The sequence below is a fragment of the Macrosteles quadrilineatus genome, unplaced genomic scaffold (assembly GCF_028750875.1).
Source record: "Macrosteles quadrilineatus isolate MER2022 unplaced genomic scaffold, UCM_ALF_1.0 Scaffold_1__1_contigs__length_201487025, whole genome shotgun sequence".
In the NCBI taxonomy this organism is placed as follows: Eukaryota; Metazoa; Arthropoda; class Insecta; order Hemiptera; family Cicadellidae; genus Macrosteles; species Macrosteles quadrilineatus.
In genome coordinates this window covers 153,014,786-153,032,283 of record NW_026542594.1, presented here as the reverse complement: position 1 = coordinate 153,032,283, position 17,498 = coordinate 153,014,786, and the positions used below count along the sequence as shown (strand labels likewise).

The window sequence follows — 17,498 nt, the reverse complement described above, 5'->3', positions numbered from 1 at the left end:
GTTGGTTTGTGGGGTTTTAAAAATAATATATACGTGTGAATAACAAAATGTTTTTCTAGACAAATATAAACATTTATTAAAAGTCATTAACATCTATTGAAATGATCAGTATACATAAACAATTCTTACTTCATTTGATCTCCAATATTATTGCCTAAAAATGTGTATTTTTACTTTATCTCTTGATAATACACTTATTTGGTTTTTATTTGAAATTTGTTGTGCAAAATCGTGAAACTTGTCATTTTATTGTTTTTGGGCCATGACTTTGTATAAATGGTAATTGGAATCCATTTACATGTACATGTAGGGAAATAAATTCCAAACAATTTGTATATCTTATGAAACATTTTTGGTCCATGCAGCAATTTTTCTACCTACTGACAATATTTTCTACAATATTTTTAATATTTATTTTGTTGCCATTTTCAAATTCTTCATTTCATTACGAACACTTCAAGTTGGAAATAATAAATACGGTTCATAGGTTTGATCTGTTGGTTTAGTTTATATGAATTTTCAAAAATATGAGTGCAAAGTCGCCAAAAATGCCTTGCCACTACAGAGTTTGCCCATTGCAAGTTGGAGGGTTAACGAAACCCGCTTTAAAAATCACACTATAAAACTACATTATTATAAACACAATTATTAATATGCCCGTAGATGCCGGGCGACATATGCACTGCCGTGCTAGGCTACCGTCACGCCTCGAGCCGATGTATCTCCGCTACGTCACAGAGGAGCGGCAGGGGAGGGGAAGTAGGATCAGGCGGCGACCGCTAACATCAAAGGAGTGAGCCAGCCCTTGTATATCTGTAGCCCTGCTGTCACATACAGAAATCTACTGAGTCTGCTTTCTTATATTCCCGATTTTCACCGCTGCAACGTTGTGAATGTTGACCTTTACATATCATATTGCCAATGCCACTGCAACTATGCTGGCTAGGCGCTACTGCTCGGAGTGAATAGGGCTGTTAGGGTCACATGCGCATCATGCCAATATTACTGTCGAGACACTTGTTACCACCCTTACCTCGCAAAACAAGTCATTAACCAATATTTTGATTTTCTTACAATAACCTGCAGAATATATCATACGTCGTGTTGAATGTTTAAAAAAACTATGACTTCCTCTTTGAAATTGACAAACAAAATTTATCTGAGTTTTCAATAGGTTTTAAAAATTCAATACTCTCCAAAGCACCTTTTATTTTGCTTTTTTTGCATTGCGACTATAATTTAGACACAATATTACCAACCAACAAAAGTATACTTCTCATCACACTGTAAAATATTATATAAGATTGTTGTTTACGTCTAGTTCATGGTAGTGACACTGGGTGCTAATGTAAAAAAAAAGTGTTTTTTCTACCATTTTAGGGTTAATTTTATGATTTGTGTTTTAATTTATTGTATAATAAAACCAGGGGACAAGCAATTTTTTATGATCGGATCATTTTATTGGTTAAACAAGGGTTTAAATAACTGAAATAACAAGAATAGTTTTGTCTTCAGCTGATCCATAAGGATAACAAATCTACTAAGGGGGTACGTTCAATCTATGATATCACATACTGTACGGAAGTTCATGTTTTTGGGACTGAAATATGAAGCCACTTCGGCAGCAGCAAAGGCCATGATTTGTTGCAGGAATGTTCTGCTGGTTAGATTTTTTTGATTTAGTCACACAAACGCGACTTCTCTATTTAATAAATAGGTAAAATTGCTTTAAGTGTTTATGACAACATTTCATTAAGGCCAGAACCATGTAAATTCTTCAAAAAAATTGCAATGATACAATTGCATTAAGGAGTGGTGTTGAAGCAATTAACATGCCTGATATGGTTTTTTTTTACTAAAGGTTTGTAAGCAGGCCCGGTCTGGCCAGGGCGGCTGGTCGGCGATCCCCGAGGGCCTCCAACTCAAGGGGGCCTCCAAAAGCCAAAAAATCAATTCAAAAAAAATTTATTTATAATAACAAAATATTTTGTTTAACTGTTTCACAGCGACGTAGTCTTGCAAAAACAATTTTTAATAAACAATACCCCCCTACTCTTTTTTTAATTGAATTACAGTTAGGGGTAGCCCCTAAGTACAGTGATAGTCACTCGGTACTAAAGGATAGTCACCGATCTCACTGCAACGCACCGTTCGAATCAGCTCATTGCCCAATGCCCAGCGCTCCGCGGTAGTGACCGACGAGACATTGCCGTGCCGGCGCGCGTCTGCGATATGTCTGGTGTCTGGACTCAAGCAGACAGCTTAGCACTTGTACTAGTATAGTGATGGGACAACCAACTGGAAAAAAAACTATCGACTAGTCAATTTGCCAATCGGTTGTTTTTAAAACCAGTGTTTTTTTTCAGTCGAATGAAAACCGAGAGAATTCCACTACAACAACAACTGGTGGCGTTCAATCGGTGCAGTGGTTTCAGTCATTGCAAAGAAAATTATCGAATATAATTTTACTTTAAACATTGGAGTTTTCCCGCTTGATTCCTATTGTTTGTTGTCATTTGCATTAATATTTTGTTACTTTGGTATAAAACGTAATAGAATGACAACATTTAAAATTAATTAAAAATTTTTAGTTTATTACATGACTGCAAGATTTAAATTATTCAGTAGGCCTAATGTCTCTAACTCAGTATAACAAATATTTCTATTTATTTGTTACCTGGTTTTTAAAACAGATTTTGCTACAGGCATTAAAATCTAAATTATCAATATATAAAACATAGTGTCTTGGCAATTTTAAATTTTTTCAAACAACAAAAATAAATGCAATTACATTTTATGTATCATCCCTAAAAACTGTTCCCAATTCCTATCCGTCAGTTTATCTACAACTGATTTTATTCTACCAGTCAGCCTCATCTCAACACCAAAAGGTCGAGTATGGTGTTACGACTTGTCACAGAGAAGGGACTAGTTTAATCACCGACGACTGTTTTCAGTCATTCCTACGTAGTGGGCTATGACGTATTGTTTGAAAGATTACTAACACGTGAATCGTTCAGTTAATAAAATGAAACGTGTGCAACCAAGTGGCGCAAGTAAAATAAAAATGGATAGGAAATATTTCAAAATAAAAAATTAAAGTCAAACTGTTTGAACTTATGGTTAGCAGGTTAGCTGGTTTCAGTTCCGATTCTGCTAACAATGAGAAGTCGCAAACAGGCAGGCGGAAATCATCAGAAGTTTTTTGTAAGCCTTACAACGTTTAAATTAAAATACTTTTGATTATTTCTGTTTGTCTTTGTTGCTGAAGTACAACTATGGAGTAAAGTGTGTGATAAAAAGTAAATGTGGTCCATTCATAGATGTATTCAAAATTCAAAAGTGGTACGTGATATGTTTTTTTACCATGTAGCCTATGGCAAAAACTCCAAGAACTAGGTTTTGGTCTTATTTTTATATTGAAGACTTAAAAACCCAATTTTAAGAATAGGCCATTAAATTTTATGGCAGCTGTAGAGGTAAATAGAAATACAAGCAAATTTTATATCAAATTTAAATTGATTGATACCTTGGAATTAAATGTATAAATACAAAGATTTTAATTTATGGAAATTTAGCAATTATTAATTTAATCAAAATTATCAAAAACTTTTTAATCATTTAAAACCACATTAGGCCCCTTTTATGCACCTGCGGCATGCAGCAAACATATATGCTAACTAATTGTTGCCGTGAGAGCACCCCATGGTCCTTGTTTTTTTTCTATCTGAGGGCCTCAAATCAACATCTAGCCGAGGGCCTCCAATGGAGCCAGACCGGGCCTGTTTGTAAGAAAGTAACTTTTGAAAAACAGACTAGGGGGCGGAAAAATTATTGGGCCTAGGGGCGCCAAAATGATAAATCCATAAACAGACTACATTAAACCCAACTCAATGCATCTCCTTATCACAGAAACTTCCAACCGTCACCTTTCATTGTATGGTCGACTCTACAACCTAGGTGTGGATCTCTCATCCGACCTATCACCCGACCATCATGTTGATTAAATTTGTCGACGAGGTAACAAATGCATGGGTCTCCTATGCAGGATATCTAGAGACCCCTTTAAAGACATTGCTCAACTTTTTTTGCTCCTATATATGCCAGGAACTGGAGTATTGTTCAGTTTTCTGGTCACCATATTTCCTGGGCAACTTCGATAAGCTCGAGTCCGTCCAGAGGGAGAAGATTTGCTCGGAAATCTGGAAACTTCTGTTGTTGATATCCTAAATGAACTAGGCTTTACTCCATTAACGCTTTGACGGGAAGTGGCGGACATCAGTTTTCTTCACAAACATTAATGGGTGAGATATCAACTGTGAAAAGCTCCTAGAAGTAATTGAATTCTGTATTCTTCTTAACCGAACCAGATCACAAGAATTATTCTACAAGAGATCTAATCCCTTCAACTATCTACAAAATACTCATCTTCCTAGATTGATTCATGTTTGGTAACATGGTAGCTTCTCATCTAGACTTCTTCGATGGTCTTAAGCCCAGTTGCCTCAAAAGGAGAGTGACTAGTTACTTCAACACATCTAGCTTCAATACAAACAGGAAATCTCATCTGTGGGGAAGTGTTCACAATAGTTGAGGGATTCTGTCATTAGTGTAAGTTCAATAGGGGAATGTGCGGGTGGATATGTGTTGAAGAAAGAACATATTGCTGAGGAAAATGCTTGTTCTGTTATGTCTCCTTTCTCCATCCTGTTCTCCCACGGCCACATCAATCATGCACGCTCCTAATTTATTGACTGTGTGCAAATAATTGGTTTCAAATCCTTGTACCTATGATGTCCGTCTTTGCTTTTGGATCCAAATTAGTATTTGAGTCTTGACTCAACAGAACAACTTAATCATGTTTTTCTCAATTGTAGCCTACAGTATCTGTTTTTTTCACATTGATTTGCCTGTATTTATCCATGTTGTTTAGAATTTATTGTGTTTGATATTTTTATTCTTGTTACTACAGTTTATCCAGTTGATTATTCTGTGTTGTCTATAGCAATATACAGAAAGATTATTCTCGGACGGAACAGTTCCGTTTAGGAGTGCCAGAGTGCATTACAGCAGGACGGTTTAAGTATGCTAGTGGGTTAAATAGGGTCTAAGACTACATAGATATGAAAGTGTTTCATTGCATGTAAATTCATGATTCAGAAAGTCGTTAACGTACCTAACTACACGTTGCATCGTACGTTAACGCCCATGTTTAGCAATTTGTCAAATTTTGGCAATAGGCTAATGACTTTAAGGGATTTGGACCAACAAGTGCCATAATGGAACCACTAAATATTATATTTACGCATTAAAACAAACAATGCTGATTGGCGCTATCATTTCATTATCAGGTTGATCTTCTTTCTTTGGCATTTAGAGATGGATGAATCAATAATATTCCACAAGATGTCTACCAGATTTCTCAAATAGAATTCACGCTTTTTCCCGACTTTTCATTACCCACGATCATCCCACATTCGCAGGGCCTTCTTTGACTTGTCTCGCGGTGAAATTCTTTACTTTTCCGGACCTTTCAAAACTCCCGGTTTTTTTCGGATTTCCCGACTGGTAGACACCTTGTATGCACTAAAGACTGAGGGAAAACAAGTTAACTTAACATAATAAGAATTTAACACACTGCTATTGATATTTAAATTTATCTGAAAAGCATTTGATTTCAATTCAAATACACTCACCAAGTGCAGGTGAAGGGCTGCCTTCAGAGCTGGCGAGGGAGAGTTTTCTACGGGCCGGAACGCTGATGTTTGTGCTCCCAAGATTGAGAGCTAAGTTAGTCATCGGGGAGTTCTCCACAAGTTGGTTGGAGAGCAACGGGGAGTTTAAGTTCAACTTTTGAGGATTAGCCATGGTTGTAGAAAACAAATCTGATAATTATTGATTGGACTGTAGTACTGATTAACTGCTTCAGGGAGAAGTACTGACGTTAAGTGTCTTGGACTTTGGACGGAGTTCCTTAAACAAACAAAATACAAATTTATTACTACGGTATCTTTAAGTTCCGTTACAAAGCCATTTAAACACTAAACAGTTACAGTTAGGCTATAGCCTATAAACCATTTGAGCATTCAAATAACCAGAGAAAAAGTTTAAATTGAATGTTTTTAATCAGCAGAGTTTCGAAAGATAATCAAATACGTCTAGACCTAGTGTACGGTAAGTTAAATGAATAAGCGAATGATTAGCCTATGACATGTTGAGCTTAGATCAGAAATCACTAGAATTCTGTCATAGGCCCTGCTTAGGCTGTGACTGAGTTAGGCTACTGGTACCGGTACTCGGATATCTTAAAACCGTAACTTAAACGTGGTTTATTTTATAGCAGATCACTTTAGTTAATGTGGTGTGAAAAAAAAAATTATACCTGAGTTAGGCTACCTTAGACCTAAGGCCAATAAGGTGGATAAAATTAATAGGCCCTAGGCCTGAACAGAATCTGGTCTTACATCTTATTAGGCCTAACAATGTCAACATATAATGGTGTTACGTTAGCCTACTTTATTACATAAGTAAAGTAAAACGCTTGGCTTAGGCTAATATAAAAGTAGGCTATAACAGTTAGGTAAGTTAGGCCTAAAACTTAAGTTGTATAAGTTAGTCTTAGGCAATCAGCTAGAAAAAAATTTGGAATGTAGGCCTACCTACTAGGCCTAGGCCTTTCTAGATAGCCTTTGGCCTATTACATTTTTTTACATTTAGCCTGAACAAAATAGCCTTTACTTAGTCTTAAATGTGCTTGAAGGTCCCTACACATGCAAACATTCAAACTTAAGTTATCCTAAGTCCCATGGGGTAACTTAACTTAGGCCTACAGTCTTATCTGGGCTAGGCCTACTTACGCCAAGTTAATAGCTTAACTTAGGCCTTTCGGATAAAATATTGATAAGATTATAGTAACTTAAACCTTCATTCAATTTACCCTATTTAAACTAAGTTAAGTTACTGTATATCAATTATAAAATTTAATCTGTTGTTTAACCTAACCTAACTAGGCTAATCAAACTTGCTGATAATGAAAAAAATCAAAGGATGGTTTACTTAACCCTCCAAGTGTCCATAGTTTAGGCCTTAATGTCCACCTATTTTTGGCGCATTTGCAAGCGTTTTATTAAAACGGATCTGAGAAGCTTAAAACAATGTTAATTCTAATGTTCTATATACTATTTTGTTTGGAAAATCATGGGCTTCAATATTATATATAAAACATAAGAAACATTTTTTCAAAAAAAAAATTTTTAGGTAAAAAAAAATATAATTTCAAAAATTTTCAAAAAAAAAATAAGTTCGCGCTCAATGAAATTGTATAAATTATAGGCCTATAAATATTTGAAAATAGCCACTTTGTTCTAAATTTTATGAGGATTACAAATATATAATAATGTAAGGAAGTATATTTGCAAATAAATAAGTTATGGGCAAAAAACTGATTTCAGTACATAGCGTTTAGCTAAGAATGCATAGCCTAACCATAGCTAGGAATCTGGCTGATAATTTACATCAATATCACTACCTACTTCTTCAGGATCATCAACCAGCACTTCAAAACCACTTAAATCTTCTTATAATGCACCACGTATATCACTACTTTTGATTTTTAACACTAAAACAATGATAAACGTAATAAAACACATCAGTCATCGGTCCGGGGGAACCTAGCTGTTTACAAATACACGCACGTCAGCTGTCTGCTACAATATTTTCGGAACTAAAATGAATAGCGCTTAGAGACAGACCTCTGGAGAAAGCTTAGAATATTACGGAAAGAACGATACCTAACTCGATCCAGTTCAATCCGATTCAGTCAGTCATAGAGCCTTCGCCGTAAACGATGTCTGCGTGTCGAAAAATCGACAAGTAACACTACCGTACACAAAGTGTGCTGCTTGTCGAATTTTCGTCAAGTAACACTGGGAGGGTTAATCGAATCAATATTTTCAATCGATATTGGCTTAAAAGTTAGCCCAGTTAAGAAACTGTAGGCTACCCGTTCCATGAACTAAGTTAGCCTAAGTTAAGTAAGTTATTCGGTTTGTGATTGCGATTTAACAGTGAAAATTTAGGTTACACTTTAGTTTCGGTCCTACATTTACTATACATTAACTAAGTTACCAGCTGATGAAACTGTTATAAACCTAACCTTAACCAAACATGCAGTACTGTAGGCCTAGCCTAGGCCTATGTGAGTATAGGCCTATGTGAGATAGAGACTTAAGGGGATACGCCACTATCTCCAACTTTTTTTTTATTATTTTATTTTTGTCAACCTAGTTAGTATATTTTGTTTATACTAGACTTAGTTAGAAGATTTAGGTACAAAAATATTGAATTTATAACTTATTTACTAAATTTATATGCGTTTTTAGTTTTTTTCACCAACATTTTTAAGAAGTCGTTATTGAGAATAACTTTTCAACTACTGATCGGAATGACATATTCTATTTATTTCCTGATTCAGGATGAAATAATGAGTATTTCTGTGTATAATCGTTATGGTAACTAAACAAACAAAATTTTTAGGACACCTTTTATTCAAAATATAAAAAAGCTGAAAAAAATATTTAAAATTTTTGCGTAAACATAAATATTTTTAGTAAATGTAATGCTATAGGGCTTACTATACACACAATCCTTTATTACTATATAAAGAAGGTCTGGTGAAAATTTGAATACTATAAGTATAGTACTAACGGAGTTATTCAAACTTTTGTACAATAATAACCTAAAAAACACGGTATTGAGATAATCGCAGGTGATGTAACAGGTGGTTGACAGGAGAAAAATTCCCATAACTACACTAACTTATTATTTTATATTATATATAAAAATAGCAAAGTACTTATTTTGTTTTCAATAAATGTACCCTACTTTATAACTCCATAATACATAATTATGATACACAGTTAAAAGTGTACATATCAGGAACAAAAAAAAATAGTTCAAAATTTTGTTAAATTGCTGGTTGCGGCGTTTTATATTTTATTTTTTTTATACTAGAAGGAGTTGTCAGATTGGCAAACAATTTTAGCTAAATGTTCACATTTAAATGACCTATCTAAAAATGCAACTTTTGGAAAATGTAAAAAAAATATAAAATATGGCCTACAGATAGTGGCGTATCCCCTTAAGTGCAGCTAAAATTTATTCTAAACATGTTTAGCCTAAGACTTAGATCCAGGGCCCAGGCAACTAAGTTAACAGGAATAAATTAACTGTTTACTTACTTTATATAAGTTAACCTTAATGCCAGTCCTACTTTGAAGCAGCATAGACCTAATAATACATTATTAAGTCAACATAATCATGTGAATAAACATAGGCTATCTCAAATAGTCCGAACTTATCACTTTAAAATAATTGGCGTCGCTATACCGTAAATCAAACGAAAATCGACAATAGATAGGCTACTTGACAACAACACACGCACGAACAAATTGAACGTGGAAATTTTGACAAACTGCAACTGAAACCTGAAACTGACCTTATTGACCAGACCACTGCACTGTGTTAGTTTTAGTTTAGTGAGTGGTTAGGTTGGATTCAGATAATCAGATTTCAGATTCGAATCGGTTTAATTACGGGTGTGGGAGGCTGGACACAGCACAGCGCACAGTGGAGCTGGAAACAACCAAAACAAACTTATCTAGAATAGAATTTTTTCCATAGATAGATTTCCTATAGATAGGAGGATGTGGTGATTACGATACGATAGACGAGTGATGGATATAGTACGAAGGAAAAGAAACACAGACAGACTGTCTGAAAATTAAAACTTGCCAACATAATCAATGATCATGCTTTATTAGAGAGTTGTAATGTACATTTTAGCGCGATAACTCTGGATAACTCGAGCAAAAATGATCCGATTTTGATTAAATTTGGTACAAACGTGTAAACCTACGTCTATTCGAACGAGTTCGCGAACCAGCATAATCGGACCATGGGTAACAGGGGTTTATGGGGTAAAAATGGGGTTTTCCCAATTTTGACCCTAAAAACAAAAAAAATTGCAATTTCTTTCTAAGCCATTTGGTAGAGCTTAAAAAAAAGAAATAATTTAGTATATTTAAGCGCTGTTGTATGCCTAACAATCGGGGAGAAAATAAAAAAAAGAGTAATTTAATATTCCAATGTAATTCTTATGGAGAAAATTAAAACTGTTGTACCTTACTTGTTTACGGATATATGTTGATAAAATTTGGCAAATTTATTTATTTCATCCTATACTATTGACATATGTATTTTCCTTCCACCATGCATCACGACAACCCGCCACCACACACTTATCTGAGGTGGTGGGTTGTCGTGCACACTCACTTCAATGAGCCACCACGACAACGTTATTATGAAGCTCGTTTTTTGCGTCTAGTTCATGTCCGATGACACTGATAGTTAGTGTCAACAAATTTTCTTATTCTTTTATTTGAGGGTTAGTTTAATGAATAATTGTGGTTTACTGTTTGGTTACATAGCTAGAGGATGAGTTATTGTTTATGATTGGATCGTTTTACTGTATTTGGTTTAACCAAGTTTTTAACGAATGAAATAACTAGAAACAAATTGTAAACCAAACATGACCTCTACAGTGCACCGGACAGAACTTACAATAAAATTGGCTTCATTGCTTCAGCATGCTTCAGCTGTCCCAAAAGGATGACAAATCTACTAAGGGAGTATGTAAGCCTCGGCCACCTTTAACTCCAGGCCGCGGCCCACGGCTTTTCGAAGTGACAACATCGCAAGTAGAGTTGTAACAGCTGTTTTGTTTCGAGGCAGCTAATGGTATTATTGGTATTTGTGTGTTTTTTAAGAATACGAAAGCTTAGTTACTCGGCTATGAAAATATTGACTTCACTGTACAAAAATTGATTTTCAATTTAAATATTGTTTTGGTTTTCAATTCTATATGTTTTTATTTTTAATCTGTTAGTAAATTTATGTTCATAAATTTAAATTGATAATTTGCGAATTAATGAGCTGGTGTCACCTGTCTGTCATGTTATCTTATGGCTGGCGATAGACAACACTACTTGAAACGTTGCCAATTCTACAGGCCGTGGCTATTGCCACTCGCCACACGCCAGACGTCCCATAAGATAACATGACAGGCTGGTGACACCAGCTCATTAATTCACGTATTATTCATATAAATTTAAATTTATGAACATAAATTTAATAAAAGATTGAAAATAAAACATAGAGAATGGAAAGCCAAAACAATATTTTAATTGAAAATCTATTTTTGCACGTTTAAAGCGGAGTCAACATTTTCATCGACCAATAACCAAGCTTTCGTATTCTTAAAACATACACAAATACCATTTATTAGCTGCCTAAAAAACAGCTGTTACAGCCCTACTTGCGATGTTACCACTTCGAAGGCCAAGGCCTGGAGTTAAAGGTGGCCGCGCTACTACTGACAGTGTTAATTGCCACTTCAAACGCCGTGCCGTGGCCTAGTATCTGATGGCACCAACAATCTGACTAGGAAAAACCAGCGTGCATCTTGGAGGTAACCTTCATTCTAGATATGCCCAAGTTACGAACTTCTCAGGAAAATCGTCCTTAAAGGAAACTTATAAAGAATACAAGATTGACCTTGCAGCAGCCCTGAGCTCAAATGTGAATAAATTGTCAAGAAAATTAATAATTACCTGAAAGAAATAAATAAGAAATTTTAAAAGAAACCCTAAAAAACAATAATACTGTTACATTCATGTTGTCAATTCTTAGGATTCTTCATCCGAGGCCCCTTTCACCTTTAACCTTTAACACCACCACCTTTAACAGGCGGCCGTAGTTTTATAATATCCAAATATTTTAACCAAGCAGATGGTGATTTATTTTTACCTATAAATAACAATTTAATTTAACCATTGACATAGAGAAAGCAACCACAAATGGTGTTCATGGGTTCACGAGGGTTGCATGAATTTATAAAAGCGCTAACCTTGACTTCGGCTTAAAAGCTATTCGGTACTTTCCTGTTAAAGGGAACATTCATTATTATCGATGATTTTTTCTCGATGTATCGATATTAACAAATTGAAACATATCAGCTGACAACTACGAAAAATATTGTTCAGTATCAACAAACATTAATGAAATGAAACTGTTCTAAAAAAATAACCTAATATAACTAACCAAACTTGCTGTAAAATTTAAAAATTCCGTGTTTATAACTTGCCTTTTATATTCAAACCCAAAGGGAATTTTTAAATGGTACAGCAAGTATGGTTGGTTATGTTAGGTTAGCTTAGAACAGTTTCATTTCTTGTTGTCAATTTGTAATGGATCGGAAAACAAAAACATCGAAATATCGAGAAAAAAATTTGGACGTAGCCCAGGCGTTTGATAAAGTCTGGCACACAGGATTATTGTTCAAAATTAAAACTTTGCTGCCCCATACATACTATGGAGTATTGAAATCGTATTTGTCCAAACGCTTTTTTCAAATTAAATATCAAGATATAGTTACAGATGTGCATGAAATTGAATCAGGTGTACCACAAGGCAGTGTTCTTGGGCCTATTTTGTGTATTTTGTTCACTTATGACCTTCCAAGTACTCAGGGTATTACGGTTGCAACATTTGCAGACGACACTGCTTTTTTATCATCAAATCAGGATCCTATTCTGTCTGGCATCATCAAACCTTCAGGCTGCATTAGACGATTTGTCTCAGTGGCTACAGAATTGGAAAATTAAAGTAAATGAAACAAAATCTGTTCAAGTTACATTTACTATGTCTACAAGAACTTGTCCCCCAGTAACATTTAATAATGTCATTCTTCCACAATCCAACGAAGTTAAGTACCTTGGTATGCATCTCGACAGACGGCTTACATGGCATTCACACATTTGGAACAAACGACTTCATTTAAATTTAAAAACAAACAAACTAAATTGGCTCATTGGTCGAAATTCAAAATTATCTGTTGAAAATAAATTACTTTTATACAAAATTATATTGAAACCTATTTGGACCTACGGTATCCAACTCTGGGGAACCACTTCCAACTCAAACATAGAAATAGTTCAAAGGTTTCAATCGAAAACACTGAGAAAAATTTTACAAGCACCTTGGTTTGTCACAAATAAAGTAATTCATCAAGATACAAAATTACCCTATGTTAAAGAAGAAATAAAGAAACGAAGTGAAAAATACCAAAGAAAATTAGAAACCCATCCAAATTTCCTGGCAGTTAACCTCCTCGACAATAGTGAAGCTACATATAGGCTCAAAAGAGTTAATCCAATAGACCTTCCAAATAGTTTTTAGTTGAACTTTTTAAAAGTTTTTGTATGTTAGTGCACTTGATGGAGTGTAACTAACCCATGTTAAAATGGTTATCAAATTTACTTATTATTCTAGTATAGAATAGATTGCGAATAAATACTTGTTAAAAAAAAAAAAAAAATATTCAAACCCAAACGGAATTTTTAAATGGTACAGCAAGTTTGGTTGGTTATGTTAGGTTAGCTTAGAAACAGTTTCATTTCTTAATCCATATAATAGACTATTTTAGCCTAAACAAGATCAGTTAGTTGTTGTCAATTTGTAATGGATCGGAAAACAAAAACATCGATATATCGAGAAAAAAAATCATCGATAATAATGAATGTTCCCTTTAACAGGAAAGTACCAGATATTCATTAAAAAAATAATGTCATTATCGTCATCGCCAGCCAGAGGGTATTTACTCAGGGGAGGTATAGAAGAGGCTACGATGACAGCAGCTGTGGGCTTCTTATTAGCATAGATGAAACATACTCCCTTTAGTCTATGTTATTAGCTGAGGGAACGTCATTACCGTAACAAAACGGTCCGGTAGCCATCGGCCTCGGTGGTCTAATGGTTAGCGTGCCGAGCAGTTATACTGTAGGTCCCGGGTTCGAATCCTGCTGGTAGCATTAACTTTTTGTCCAAGATTTTTTTATTATCAGCAAGTTTGGTTGGTTTGGTTCGGTTATTACAGTTTAATTTTATTATTAAGTCATTACAAAATTTTAATTGAGCAAATTCTAGTTTTATTTAATAAACAGAATTATTTTCCGATTACTAAACTTTTGTTATATTATTTCTTTATCAGCAAGTTTGGTTAGTTCGGTTAGGTTATGATAGTTTAATTTTATAATTAAAAAATAATAAAATTGAATTTGAGACATTTATAATTTTATTTTATGAACAGAACTATTTTTGCGATTAGTAAACCTTCATTGCCAAAGTGCTCTCTACTACAGCGCTGTTCATGGAGGAATTTTGAACTAAATGCCTCATTCGTACCTCCCCTAAGTCAGACCCCAGCCAGAGACGTCAAGTATCAAAAGTGAGTGTCAACGTCAACGTCTACTGACTCTGTCGTCTGTCGACTGTCACTGTCAACTCTCGACTGTCGCACTGTGACTGTGTAGTGTCAAGTGTCAAGTAAAATATTATCTATCTAAGTAAATCTTTGCATCTATGCTATTGCCATTGTTTTCTGTTTTGACTTGAAGAAAGTGAGTGAAACTTGAAAACAAAACTCGTATTCCTACATTTTTATTGGTTAATTTTTATAGACAATGTTAGGCCTATTTCTTACACCATTATTATAGGCTACTGTTATTGATCAACTTAAGGTGTAAGTTAACTATTACAATTTTAAGTATGCCTAAGCCTAGTCTTAAGGTTTTTGAAGATACAGGCTTTAAATTAGATTGACTTTAACTGCACTTATTTTGGCTGCACTTTACTTGACGTCCTACACTCATTCGAATGAAAATATCGATCGATATATCGATTAATCGATTGCTTCATTCGATATATCGTTTGGTTAGTTAGGTAAGGTTAACCTAACCTAACTAACCAAACGATATATCGAATGAAAGAATAATATTGAATCGAAAAAACCAATCGAATGAGTGTAGGACGTCAAGTAAAGTGCAGCCCTTATTTTTAGTTATAATATTAAATGTAACATTATTTTTGCAGGTCTTCTACAAGAACTGAGACAGCATGATTGAAATCACAGCTAAACTTATCGGTGGTCCAGTTTATTTACCAGGTGAAAACGTTGGTTGCTATATAACCTTTACAAACCCTCCTCTTCCTGCTCACATCCGCTCAAGAAGCAATAGGTAAGTTTTAAATAGACCCATTAAGCCTGGTTTACACGGGTCGAGTACGGCGGGCGAGTTGTTCGGCCCAGTTACTAGGCCCAGTTTTTGATTTATTCAACTCGCCCAGTACTTGATTAGAGTGTCTACACGCTTCGCTATTTCGGACGGACAGTAGGCATAGAGAAGTGAACGTTTTATTTTGTCCTCTATGGTGTTGGGTATTCCGTAGACAGCTGATGTCGTGTAGCTTTCGTGTTAATTGTTGTTTAATATTACATTTTTCACTATAAATCCTAACAAAAATATTTTTAATAATTATTTTCAAATCTACAAGAGTGAACTTTCTAACAACCCATAATTAATTAATACAATAAGTGCAGTAATTGTTCAAAGATAATAAAAATTTAATTATAGAGTAGATTTCGTACAGTAATGCAACAAAGGAACTGAGCCAACTTCAAATATCGACAGTAGGCCTAACTAAACAGATGTTTCGCGGGCAAATCTTGGTGGTGGGGGTAGATACTGGGCCGAGCAACTCGGTTTTCAACTAAATCACTCGACTCGCTCTCAACTGTCCTCTTTTTACCATCTCGCCCGTCACTCGACTCGCCTATACGTGTCTACAACAAGCGAGTTGGAGAGCAAGTTGCAACTTGCACACCGACTCGCCCGCCGTACTCGACCCAAGTAAACCAGGCTTTACACCTGCATAATGTTAGGCTACCTATTAAAATAATTCGGGACTTAAACTTAAACACAGAATTTGGGGTTTTTAACTTCAACCTCAAAATCTCTAAATATTTAGATTTTGGCTATTATTTAGGGGGCCATACCGTTAAAACCCATATCAAATCTCAAATCTCTTTAATCAAATTTTTGTTCATGTTACATAACATGATGAACTCTGTTTTTCAACATCAATACTTAACTTAGAAATTATTGTGTAAACATTTTTATACAATCGTCCCAATCTGTTTCTATTAGGCTACTTTATAGGGTTCCAGTTCCCCAGAGAACCTGTGATATATTGCAGGATAAATATTGAAAAACTATATAATATCAATATGTACCCTAGATCCGAATCGATTATTTTTAAAGTAGGCTATATAGGCCTAATTTATAAAAACAATGCGGTAATAAAAACATTAAAGGCGCTTGTTGCGTTTATTTTATTCCTTATAATTATTCTAGTGGAGAACACTGAGAGCGACGGCGACGATGATAAGACGACCCTTGTACCTTAGGACATGGACTCGTCCTTCTGTAGGGGGTGTGTGTTGAACTCGTCTGACGAACTAGAGAAGTCTTGATGATTTCATCAAGAAGTCGCCGTCGCGCTCAGTGTTCTCCAGCCGGCTCCCGCGACGGTATAGTTAAATAAACACAGGCGTGTATTCCAAGTGTTAATATGTCCGTATGTGTTCGTGTTTGTGTTAATGTGTTTTTGACGACGTCCAAGCGACCGACTATGACAACAACAACTATGCTTTGATTCTCGACATGTCCTACGTGACCATGACGCAAACGGCGTCGAAACCATGGTTGTAGCTTCTATACAACATTTTTGAGCTGTGACGAAAATACAAGGTAAATAAACCACTATTAATATTTGTCTTACCAGCTCAGGGGCATACCACAACAATGAGCTACTTGTTAAACCAATGCTATTTAAATGGGGAATAAATGTGATATTTTTAAGGAGATATTTTAGAGTAAATCCAACCAGACAAATGGAAATTCGCTTAGTCTGCAGGTTTGCTTGGGTAGGGGGTATTGTTTTTTTAATTAGCATCAATTAATTATTATTTGTTTTTGATAATATATAACTTTTTTAACTTATTCAAATGTAAATGTTATGTTAAATATCAATAAATTTGTAAACAAATCCATGTTTGAGTTACATAGTGAAAAAAAAAACATAGGAACGATATATTGAATCAGATACCTTAATTATCGATTTATATCATTATTCATCCGATAATATATCGCAGGCTCTCTGCGGAACTGTAACTTACCCCTTTCTAGCCTAAACAGACAATCTAGAACAGAAAAATGTTGAGAATCATACAATATGGAAGTAAATCATACAATGGAAGTACATACTGTATGATATTACCCTGGTACCAAAAATAATAATAAGTTATCGACCTAACATGACTGTCAAGATGACAAAGTGATAAATTTGTAACTTTGTCAGGCAAGGTACCACCTGTGGTATTCTTAGTCATGACATGAAGTTTGTAACATGACCATTGGTGCATGTATAGCGATATGGAGTCCTTTAGTCTTGTTATTAAATTAAAATTAAACAAGAGAAGGCTGTGGTTTTGTAAGTAGATGAGTAGGTCATTTATCAATTGGAAATATTGGTTTTGCATA

At 34.9% G+C, this 17,498-nt stretch overlaps 2 protein-coding genes across 3 annotated transcripts in view; one reads left to right on the top strand and one right to left on the bottom strand.

Annotated features, from left to right (window-relative positions):
* LOC128987574 (M-phase inducer phosphatase-like) overlaps positions 1-9,588 on the bottom strand; it is an 82,070-nt gene extending 72,482 nt beyond the window's left edge. The window contains exons 1-2 of the mRNA XM_054408500.1: positions 9,240-9,588; positions 5,697-5,973 (exon numbers count right to left, since the gene is read on the bottom strand). Coding sequence (XP_054264475.1) covers positions 5,697-5,868 — 172 coding nt within the window. The 5' untranslated portion in view covers positions 5,869-5,973; positions 9,240-9,588. The remainder of the gene's footprint in view (positions 1-5,696; positions 5,974-9,239) is intronic.
* A 4,821-nt stretch (positions 9,589-14,409) lies between these two features.
* Positions 14,410-17,498, top strand: part of LOC128983024 (RAB6A-GEF complex partner protein 2) — a 30,289-nt gene continuing 27,200 nt past the window's right edge. The window contains exons 1-2 of one of the 2 annotated variants that reach the window (XM_054402147.1): positions 14,410-14,516; positions 14,989-15,134. In XM_054402147.1, the coding sequence (XP_054258122.1) occupies positions 15,013-15,134 (122 nt within the window). In that variant the 5' untranslated portion in view covers positions 14,410-14,516; positions 14,989-15,012. Of the gene's footprint in view, positions 14,639-14,988; positions 15,135-17,498 lie in introns of both variants that reach the window. The other variant, XM_054402146.1, reaches the window with a different exon arrangement.